This window comes from Cryptotermes secundus, unplaced genomic scaffold (assembly GCF_002891405.2).
Source record: "Cryptotermes secundus unplaced genomic scaffold, Csec_1.0 scaffold46, whole genome shotgun sequence".
NCBI lineage: Eukaryota > Metazoa > Arthropoda > Insecta > Blattodea > Kalotermitidae > Cryptotermes > Cryptotermes secundus.
In genome coordinates, this window is record NW_019726221.1 from 13,066 (window position 1) to 25,186 (window position 12,121).

The 12,121-nt window shown below is 38.0% G+C and overlaps 1 protein-coding gene across 1 annotated transcript; it reads right to left on the bottom strand.

Moving 5' to 3' along the window:
- Positions 1 to 337: 337 nt before the first annotated feature.
- Positions 338 to 11,740, bottom strand: LOC111863859 (28S ribosomal protein S30, mitochondrial). Its single transcript, XM_023850609.2, has 6 exons — positions 11,117 to 11,740; positions 6,763 to 6,910; positions 4,732 to 5,029; positions 4,470 to 4,637; positions 1,223 to 1,426; positions 338 to 905 (listed from the first exon to the last, which is right to left on the bottom strand). Exons 1-6 carry the CDS (start codon positions 11,548 to 11,550, stop codon positions 508 to 510), a joined length of 1,650 nt encoding a protein of 549 aa, XP_023706377.1. The 5' UTR covers positions 11,551 to 11,740; the 3' UTR covers positions 338 to 507.
- Between the last annotated feature and the right edge of the window lie 381 nt (positions 11,741 to 12,121).

Sequence of the window (12,121 nt, forward strand, 5' to 3'; positions counted from 1 at the left end):
CAGTGTCACATTTGCCACAGCCGAAGTGATCAGTTTCACGTTTATCACCTAATATAGCAATTGTCAGTAGGTGACATTGAGGGTGATATACTGCTACTTAAAGGAACGAAACAGGTTGCCAACTGAAACATAGCTGTAGTCACTTGTAGGTCATCTGAGGAAGTATTGTGGGCTTTTCTGAGCAACTGCATTTACCTTCCAGCACCCTTTACACTTCTAGCAGGTAGTTTCTATGTCAGGGCTTGCCAGTCAAAAGGTTAAGCTGGCAATATAAGATATACATACCTACATTTTCATACTACCATTCTGAAAATAATTAATTTGTAATACATTCAACTGAGGTATCATTTCATGTATTTTAAGTATGAAATGTACATAATTTTAACATTCATTCCTTTATTCTATGAAAAACTTAAGGAACACATTTTCGTTGAACATACTAACTCAAACTTGCTACCTAAATACTCTTACTAAAAACATACAAATATAGATGCAAGGATTCCTCCTTTACGGGTAGTAAGTATCTTCAAACTTCTGCCTGAATTTGCCTGGTTCTCTGAATTTCTTGGGTATATACTTTGGTACATGTTCGTCGTATCTCCTCATGAAGGGGTGAACATTTTTCAATTCAAATGGTCTCCTTCGAGCTTCAAGTGGTCGTGTCTTATGCCTAATCTTATATATTCTTTCCCACTGGTATATTTCATAAGGAAGAACATGGCGTGGTCGAGTAGAATACATGTGCTTGAATTCAGCTTCAAGCCACTCCCTTCTCTTGTCTTCAGTAATGTCCGCAATATGCTTCTCTACATCCCCAAGATAAGGCTTCATTTCTACTCCTTCTCTAACTTTTGGAGTATTTAAATAGAACTTCAGCAAGTATTTCAGAACATCATCATTGAAACCTGAAAATTACATACACAATGTATTACATTGTAAAAATTAATACTTTCCCAGTTCAGAACACTTCTTTGTAGCTCAAAGTTAATTCAAGAAAATGTATGCAAAACATTAAATTTCAATTGTCAACAAATTCAGTCAGTTGATACAGGTAAACCACATACGCCATTATACAACGAATTTAATGCTAATTTTAATGTTATAGTAATAATCTCAACTGTTGCAATACTACTTTAACAGTGAGAAAAAATTATACAGAACAAGCATGGGAATGTGAGCATGAAAAAAACAAAACTAAAGGGTGGAAATTTGTCAGGTTTACCTATAACCTTCCCATCTTCGATTGCTTCAAACAGTTTCAATTCTGGTGTCCCCCAACACAAGTTGTGACGTGGATTATTGGAGGTATGTTCACCATGCAGCAAAGTGGTGTTCAGTTGGTAAACATAGAAAGACCACAATTTTCCATTGGTTATCACAGTCTGTGTCACAAGGGGGTATGTCACATCATTGAATGTTGAGAAACCTGCACAAGGAAAGTGAGAAGATATTGCAGCTGAGCTCAGATATTTCTTCCACACATTCTTGTAACAAAAATCAGCAATCAGTGTATTGGAAGCATCGAAGTGTTGCACACGACTAATGTCTTCTATGTGAGTCTGTCTGCTTAAACTCTGTTGATTTTATTGCCCTTGGTTCAGCAAACCTGGTCCAGAGCCCCAGTAAAATTCAACAAACTACTTTCATTTTCACATAAATCTATTTCATGCTTATGTAAGCTTTTAAATAGCATTTTGGTTCCTGAAATTGAGCCAATACCTTTGTGTATTCAATATTTTGTTTAAAGACAAGATTTTAAGTCCTCAAAGAGCATAATGACTTATTTTGTCTATTAATTATCTAATCACAAAACATTTGACCTTAAAAAGCATTAATTAAGAATCATGTCATGCAGTTCAAGAGTACTTTTTGAGTCACTTAATATTCACATTTGCTGTTTGATGAAGTTTTTACAATTTTCACATTCAATCAAACAGCCATCTATAGATCACTGAACTCAGGATATTACTGGCACATGAACAGAAATGAATGGTAAAATATTAAATTGTATCACAGAATATGAACCAATACATTGTAACTACAGAACACATACAACACCTGGAGCCGATATGCACGGTATATAATAATCTCAAGATTTAAAATGTGTAACTTTAATTACTTTATAACATTCTAATAACAAACATAACAAATATGGACTCCTAATTTAAAACTACGCTTTCTTTTTGCCAATGATATCACAAACATTTGTTTCACCCATCTGATCTTCATCTGAGTAACACAGTAGTTACAAATTCAGACATTTTACTACCACATATGTCATCAATTTACACTCTTACTCCCTGGAACAGAGTCATTCTTAAGGAGCTAACAGTTGCTCAGCTAGTCAACAAATTCCCCGCCTTTTAAAGTATCATTATCACACCCATGAGAGTCCATCACTGAAATCTATCATCAGCCATTTAAATTCCCTCTGCACCCTCAAAATATATTCCTTCAAGATCCTCTTAAATATTATCCTGCTTATCTATGCCCAATTCTTGCAAGTTTTTTATTCCCTTCATGTTGTCTGATCAAAATATTTCATAGAGATTTAACCACTTAAGATGCCTTCAAAGCTTCAAGTTTGATAATATTTGGTAAAGAGTGTACATATTAACAGTCTTCAAGTGTATACAATCCCATTTACCACTTCTACACTACATGTTTCGGCACTATGCTGCCATCTTCAGGTGTATCGATCCATCAACTATTTCACTGCTTGCCTTTATGTGTCCATTTACAAATAATATTAAATTTGTATACGTCCTTATATAATAATAAAGTTTATGTATTTAAAACTTACTAAAACCTATTCCCTCATGTCATATTTTGAATTCGTGTGTATTATTAATCTTCCACATGGGGATCATTCTTCTTATGTTTCTAATGTTGTGTGTATATTATGTCTTATGATGTGTTCTACTCTTGTGTTTGCGTGCATTGTATCATTGGATCCACATCCAACACATCCGAAATATTTAGAAAAAATCAGCCCACAGTCACTGCAAAAACTTTCTCATATGATGGACCTTGACCATGCTGCCTTGGAAAGGAAATAAATCATTGTTCTGTGGACCACTATTGGTTAGGTACTGAATGCTGAACAACAATGAAATATGTCTGACTAGTTAGAGCAGTTTTGTCAAAATATTTTACACTTGCGGCACTAGTGTGTGTACCATTATTCTCCTGAAGATACCACTTGTGCAGCTTCATTTGCAGGTATGGGATCCATAATTTACTGAGATTTAAACAGAATCATCAGAACTATCTTGAGAAAATAGCCATTTTGTGTTTTGGTGCCCATCTCATGGGCCCTTATTTCATATTCAACGAATGCTGACTGTGATGGATAAAATCTTAAATGCCAAATACAAATAAAATCCATCCAATCATTCATGTGCTAGTGAAGTGTCTGTCCGTCCATCCATCCACCCACACACACATACATACATACATAGATGGCAGAAAGACATTATAGCAAAAATCACTCTTTCTTATTAAGAGGGGCTCAAAACATGTATATCCATCAAAGTTTGAAGACTGATTTTTCTTGCAATCACAATTCTGTCTCACATGTACCACATACTAGTATATGAGAAAGTAAAACGGGCCATCATGATGAAGTTATTAAAAGAATTAACCTGATTTTTACTTTTCCCTTACAAGTCTCCTCATATGCACACACATACTTGTCGGAGCAGGAATAGCTCACTCAGTATAGTGACAGGCTATGCACTATGGGCTGGGGAGCCAGTGTTTCACTCCCAACAGGAATAAGATATTTTCCTCTTCTCCAGTCTCCAGACAGGCTCTGTGGGCTACGCAGCCTCCTATCCAATGGGTACTGCAGGCTCCTTCCCTCAGGGTAAAGTGGCTGGGAATAAAGCTAACCACTCACCTCCATGTATTCCCAAGGTCAACAACAGTGGAACTATACCTCCACACCCACATACATTCTCACAGCAGTCCTTAATTAATTAAGCATGGCCACAACTTTGCCTTTTCTATTTTGGTCTGCTGAAGACCTTACTACAAAAGAAACAATGTATATAAAGTATTACATTTTTACATGTTGTGCAAGTTGTAAGGTTAATCTGCATTCATTCTTCCCCAAGTTACAGCAGTTTCACATTATCTCATATTATGAAGACAGTAAACAGAAAACCATGGAACCTATAGATATACTGTATACTCATATACATATTTAAAGCATGGTCCCACCCCCTCACCTGAGGATGGAAACATATCCAGTTTCCAAAACATTGTGTTCTCTAGTATTATTCAGAATACCACATGATGGACTATGTCCAAAAACCCAGTAATCCCAAGTGTCATATGCCACTGTCAGAATCCTTTAGAATGTACTTGAAACTAAGAGGTTAAAACATATGGACATTAGATAGTTCATGTAGGCAATACGAAAGCCTTTTATTACAGAGTCCTAATCGTGGCTGTTTATCTTTTACCTTGATAACATGCCTGGGGAAGAAGCCAACCAAAGGAGGCAAGAATGGCTTGGACATGAAGAGCATCTGCTCTGTCCTCTTCACCATACTGTAGCAATCGCTGATGCATGTGACCTCGATGATGAAATGATAAGAGCCCAAACTCACATGGATCTCCTGGCCAGAAACCTGTACCAACATTCACAGTTGCACTCATTTCAGGTGTACTGATATTGAAACCTCATATAAAACACTATCATAATCGCAGATTATCAATACTAACCAGGGATGTTTGTTCCTAACCGACGATCATCATGAAATCCTATGACTTTGGGATCATAAGAAAAAAATGGAACATCAAACTCAGAGCTTTCAGATTCATTCATCTGAACAACAGCAGGTAACGGTAATTCATGTCGCAAGTGGAAAATTGGAGAACCAAGATATTGGAACCATCTGTCAATAGGTTCACCAGCTTCATCTTTGAGCCAGGGCACATTCTCTTTGTGTTTCCTAAGGAAGGTAGGCGGATTCATCCCTCCAACAGACCAAAATGATTCAATCCGTGGATCTGTTTCAACCTGAATCAGAGAAATATTAATGACTATTTTATAGGTTTGTGACATTGGCTGTCATTTCACAATAACTATATTTGACACAGTGCACTGTCTGATCTGTAATGTGACATTACAGATGAAAAGTCGTCCACTGCTAGGCAACAGCAATCAAATAACGCTTCCACAGCATTGAACCAACTCACAACAGAGAAATTGTTGGAGAGTCAACACACAACAGCAGAAGAATTGCTGCAACAGTAGATGAGTTGTGGTAAATGCCTGCAAGACACATGGTGCCTTCAGAAAAGTTCTTTGGTGCCTGCAATAATTTTAAAATATTCAAAATAATTTCTTAATTATTCAGTGATCACAAAACACGTGGTGATCTCCACTCTATGAGCTATATACATATCCCTGATGAGAATTTCTAAATGTTTAGATTTGGATTTAGTAACATTTTATAGGAGCACTTACTATTCTTGGGTATATTTTGTGGAATAATATGCTGAAGTAATATGTTGGAAAATACCATGATATTGGAACACAAATGTGCAGACTGTACTGTCACATATTAGTGATCAGACATGAAGTTTGGATTGCTAGTAACCTAGTAACTACAATTATAACACTACCACTAACCTACACACTTGGGCCGCACCATAGCTCAAGCGGTTAGTAGCTGGCTTCCCACCACGGAGGCCCGGGTTCGATCCCGGGTCTGGTCAAGTGGGATTGTGGTGGATAAAGTGGCGCTGGGGCAGGTTTTCTCCGAGCACTTCGGTTTCCCCTGCCAATCTTCATTCCACCAATTGCTCCACAATCACCCTCACCTATCATTTGGGGCTGGTACAAGAGACCAGAAGTGGCCGCAGTACAAGGGACTTAGTCCCACCCCACTAGCATTAAAAAAAAACCTACACACTTAACAAATCATGATAGCACATGCTGTCTCAGCCTCTTATACTCTTCGCTAGTTGTTGCCTGGTAACAACGCCAAACAATGTAGATTCCCCTGCTTCTGTACTCATGTTCTTACCAGCTGGCAACCATCTCACAATTGACTCATGGTAGCAACTAAATCTCCACTGCCTACTTCGTCTGACAGTTCTCGCCATACAGCCTAAGCATGGGCCACACAGAAAACACCACCTCCCACAGTTCTTCTAGTGTTGCATGCATATCTGCTGCCATGAACACATTTGCTGACCATTCCCTAGCAAAGGCTGTCTCTTCAGGCTTTCACATCACAATATGTAATCTAACATTATGAATTCAAATGCCCTTTCCAGTACATTATTTATATGGTACCTCCTATGATTCATAATCATCCGTCTATTTGCCCACCGTCTAAAAATCCTGGTGACCCTTCAGTTAATGGTCGGGTGGACAGTAATTCTTATTGCTCAAGTACTGTTAAAGCAATATTGAAAGTTAATGTACAGTATTTAAATGTTATATCACAGGATATAACAACCAAACAAAAAATACAAAGATGTTTAAATACAGAATATCTGTCCTTTACAATATTCAAATCAATGCAATTAAACCCTTACTGTATGAAAAAATGAATACATGAATAACTGTCACAATTCAGTACTTTCACTACCAAGAAGTGACTTTACAGCCAATGATGTATATAAAATTCCATGAATGCATTCAGAACATATCTATAATCCATTTGGCATACACTTTCAACCCTTGTTTTATTAGTCTGAAATGTATTAAAATTGGTCTGACTTATAATTAGGTAATTTTACCTGGCACTTCACAAGATGGGGAACTTTTTTTGATAGATTTCCCAATAGAATTCTGTTGACTTGTTGTAAAATGGAGGTTCCCATAATATTATCCAACTTTTCGGCAGTTATGGGTCCTCCTTCATTATGCAAATATTCATGCTTCCGGCTGATGGAAAGAAACACTCACAGTTACAATAGAAACCTAAAAGGCAGTAATTTGCCTTAAATACTGATTTCAAACATATTCTGATACTGAGAACATTGTAAGCATCTTCTTGTATAAAACTAGGAGTAAAAAAATTATGTAATTTAAGACAAATTTCAGATTTACTCCACATGGATTTGCAACACTTTATTTAATACCTACCTAGATACAGAGTAAGGTCATGTTGAATGAAACACAACAAATTAAATAAACAGGCAAGCTTATTTAATGTGATTTTGTTATTAATACTTGTGACTTACATGTCACATGCATTCAACCATGATCAACTGGTACCACTTCAGAAACATAAAACACACTGCTGACTAGAAACAGAAAGTGATCCAGCAATGACACAAGACATTTATTTCCATCTCTCTCAGTGCAACCATTTTGCATATAACCATAAATGCACTTTCTTACGCCTCCCTTTACTCCTTCCACAGATTTTGCTGAAATTTCACATCGGAGGCTTTCACCAATTTGCACTTCACTGTTCAGATTTTTAAGAAAGTTTCAAAGAATGGTGTTAGTAATTTCATTCACTGCATTACAGGAGTCAAGCTGGGATAGCTCAGTTGATATAGTGATGGGCTATAGACGGAGAAGCTGGGGTTTGATTCCCAGCAGGAGCAAAATATGCATTTCTATTCCAGTGTTCAGACCAGCTCTGGGGCCTTCCCAGCCTCTCATCCCATGGTACCTGAGGCTCACCCCCCAAGCAGTTGGGGCATGAGGCTGACTACTCACATCCATATAGTGCCAAGATCATGAATGGTGAAGCTATACTTAAACTCTCTATAGGGGTACACCCTTTCCAGTCTTATTGTACATATAATTTCAAATGTTGTATTTTAGCGTCCTGTTGCACTGATTTTCATCCATGATACATATGTAATGGCCATCTTGTAGTGCACTCAATTTCATATGTCGCTTCTTACTACATGTTTCGGCAACATAGTGCCATCTTCAGGTTCGTTATTTACGCTAAGCTGTTACATTGTTTGCTATCTCGCTTCTTACAACGCTCGCAGACAAAAAGGAAGGACACATCACAGACACAGTACACACAGAAATGACTCCCATAGTGGATGAACCATAATATATGCGAGTCGGAATTTAGACATATAGATGAATAATCTTAACAAGTTTTAGTATATACAAATTTTATTATAGTTGACGAATAATGTACTTTCTAAATCATTTTATAAAAGACACAAGATGGCAAACAATGTAATAGCTTGGCGTAAATAACGAACCCAAAGATGGCACTATGTTGCCGAAACATGTAGTACGAAGCGACATATGAAATTGAGTGCACTACAAGACGGCCATGGATACAATTTCAAGTTAAATTAGAAAGACAAAATCAAATGAGAAGAACTGTTTCATGTACCATGTGAATACAACAGCTGTTTGTACATCCCTGCTTCTGGGTGTATCACACCAAAAATCATTTCTGGAACTGCTGGCACTATAATGACATGCAATCTGCTGAAAGTCAACCAGCACACTGGTTGACTTTCAGCAGACTGCATAGCATTATATCCCAGAACACAGGACTCTTCATAACCATCTCTGCGAGAACTCTATGTTTATGTAAGATCTGAGGGGTTCATGTCGGTGACTATGAACAATGCCGTCTTCTGGGATGTGGTACCATGTAGATCTAGTGTAAACTGATTTTTCAGAGGAACGTTAGTTCACACAAGATCTACATGGCACGAAATCCCAGAAGACGGCATTCACAAAACCTCTGTTTGTTCACAACATTTTTCAGTCCAACAAATAATTAACGAGTTTCGCACAGAAATAAACATAAGTCTTCATATAAACTACCCATTATTGATGTACAGTTTAACTAAACTTGGAATATGTTAACAGATTTTAGTAAAAATATCAGGTATCTAATTCCATAAAATATATTCAAGTCTTCAGTTGTTATATCCTCAGAGACAGATATGGTAAAGCTATCAGTCACATTTTTGCAATGTTTTGCTGTAAACCTGTCACAGACACATCAGACCCTATAAATAATAACATCATTATCATTACTGCACTCATATTTTCAAAAGACAAACATTTTTAAACAATAACTAGACTAACAAGAGTGTGAATTTTATGAAGTGGCAGATGATAAGAGCAGAGGCATTTTTTGAAGTCTTCAAGCAATTTTGTGGAACAACAAAAAAAGTATGTATGTTTTGAGAAAATTGTATTTGAAAATTTTTGCAACCATTGCCAGAATGACTCATGAAGACTTTGAACATAGCTCTGCACATAATTGGACTGAAGAGGCTGGGAGATTACATAGTCCATATTGATCCCTTGTGAGGAGAAGCAAGTTACCAGACTTGACATAAACTTCAGAAATCATTAACTAGTGAAATCCTCCAACTGTTCCACTCAAGGAATAAAAAATAAAGAACAAATAAAATGCAAGACGAGAACATGGAAATTTCCGTTGGTGTTATGAAGAAGCCTGTCACACCAAACGCTAACATAACTAACTTCATCGTGCTGAGCCATTCTTGAGAAACTGTCGGTTGTGAAGCTACTCAAGAACTCCCCAGCAGTTTATGGAACCCCAAAGTTCACTACAGTGTTCAGAAGAGCCCTCCACTTGTTCCTATTCTGAGCCAGATCAATCCAATCCATACCACCCCATCTTATCTCTCTAACACCCATTTTAAGAACCACCCACCTACAACTTGTTCTCCCTAATGGTCTTTCTTTCTGACTTTCCCATAAATACTATATGCATTCCTCTTCCCCCATTCATGCTACATGCCCTGCCCATCTTATCTCATTCACTTGATCATTCTATCTGGCGAAGAGTACATGTTATGAAGCTCCAAATAATAATATTAATAATGAGGTAAAAGAAAAGATAAAGGTAAGGTTGTCCCTGTACTTAACTAAGAAAGCACTAGGCCATGAAGGCGTATAGGGGTGTGGCTGTACAGACCCACATTTTCTTGACCTTGGCACTAGTTGGAGGTGAGGGGTCACTTTCACACCCCTGCCGCTTTACCCCCAGGGAAAGAGCCCCCAGTACCTACTGGACAGGAGACTGGGTGGACCCCCAAGCAGGTCTGAACAACACGGAGAAGTGAAAATTCTTGACCCCACTAAGACTCAAAACTCCAACCCCTCGGTCATCCAGCCAGTAGCTAGTCACTATACTGACTAAGCTATCCCAGCTCACCCAAGTAATGATAATAATAATGATGATTAATAATAATAAGAAGAAGAAGAAGAAGAAGAAGACTTGCAGAAGAAACTGTAAATTGCTTGGATGAAAAAAGGGTCTTTATATTGTTTGTATGTGAATGAGAGGATTCACCTCCTTGCTAATGTAACAGAAACAATTTGTTTTGTTGTGTTTCCTGCAGGGCATTGCCGAGAAATACCAATGGGTTGCAAGACAAGCTGTAAATATAACTAAAATATTAAGGTATGGTTAGGCAGTCATAAGGATCACTTCTACTCCAAAGATGAAAATAATGAGTACACCCTACAGAAGCACATGGTGTTGAAATCCACAAAATCACAATCTTAACGTTAACTACTGTGAAAACCTTCATTTCACGTCTGGGTTCGGTTAGGCAATTGTCATAATTCATCTGGGCGAAAATTATAAACACTTTATCCATTCCAACACACATCTTCCTGTTCATTTTAATATTGATCCATTTGCCACCATGGCAGGCAGTGTTAAAACTCTGGATCACCTCCTGTGGGATTGGAAACAGTTGCTACTTTTCAATAAAACGGTAATATAAAATGAAAGTTGTCCCTATGTAAGCACCAAGCCAAGAAGATGTTTGGTGGGGGGGGCAGGGGTTGAGGTATAGATCCACCATTTTTAACCTCATCACCAGGATGTGAGTGGTCAGCTTCACGCCCTGACTGTCTTACCCCTAGGAAAGAGTACCCGGTACCCATTAGATAGGTGGCTGGATGGGCCACAGAGACGGTGTGGACGTTTTTGAGTACAGAAATCGAACCCCAGCCATCCAGCCTGTAGTGGATACTCACAATGCAGCGGTTGAAAGTAGTGTATAAATAATAATTATTCACAGGGAGCTACGGAAGCTTCGGCGGCGAAGATGGGGGGAAATAAAATTTCAGTCTTCGGTAATCCCTACCTTACAACAGATACGATACCTTCGGTATTTAAATTCGAAGATGAGAGCCTCCTCGATCCGTGGTTTGACCTGTCCCAATAATTTATTTGCGTCTTCTTCGAGATTTGTTGAATAGGGAGCCAAATCTTTGAATTCCCTTAGGTGTGTCCTTGTAACATGTTGGACGAAGGGCAGTGAGTCGTAGGGTATTGATCCTTCTCTCAGCATTATTGACCTCCATCCATAATATCTAGGCATGTTAATTTCAAACAGTTTTTCTTCCACAGTTTTAATTGACTTTATTTTTTCATGCCACTGATTTTCCATTCGCTGCTTACGTGCTTTATACGAAATATCTAATATTGGCGGATACTGGGGAGTATCGGTGTATTCTTGTTCATACTTCAGAGGTTTTATCCTTATTGTGGACCTCCTAATAGTAGTTCTACAATGGTGCCACCGAAATCGCCCCATATTAAAAATACACGCCAAATAACCTCCAAACACCAGGAATTATCAGTTAAAAACACACACACAGACTACACCTAGAATACACTTCTCATGCTTCGGTTAACATCATTAGATCATTAGCGATCCTAGACTTCGTAGCCGTTCGTAACAACACGACGACTCGATCGACTCGATTATCTAACGCATATTAACGCACCAACAGTATAGACAACTTTTACGACTAGAAAGTACGTAGTTCACCTTGAATTCAACATTTCTTATTCCCAGTTGCAGTGATATGTTTCCACATCCCTCTTAAACGCCAAGTCAGAACGTCAGAAAATGTTTAACTCGCATTCCCATTCATAAAGAAGGGCATCTACGGGACTAGAAAATAAAATTAATGCCTTATTACTGAGTTTGCCTTAATTAAGTGTAGGAATCAATGCCTCTGGCGTGCGTGGTTTAGGAGATTCATGTCATGTCTAAATTTCTCTATTCTGCAATGCAAGTAACAAAAAATAATGGCCCGGTGTGTAGCAGTCTAATACTTAAAGGAACAGTTAAAAACTTCAAGTACAAAAAAGGCCTACCT

Excerpts from the sequence above, each read along its gene's own strand:
- LOC111863859 (XM_023850609.2), bottom strand. The coding sequence starts at position 11,550 with ATGGGGCGATTTCGGTGGCACCATTGTAGAACTACTATTAGGAGGTCC. Across the intron at positions 6,911-11,116 it reads TTCGAATTTAAATACCGAAG|CCGGAAGCATGAATATTTGC; the intron begins GTATCGTATCTG and ends TCTTTCCATCAG. Across the intron at positions 5,030-6,762 it reads CCCATCTTGTGAAGTGCCAG|GTTGAAACAGATCCACGGAT; the intron begins GTAAAATTACCT and ends TCTCTGATTCAG.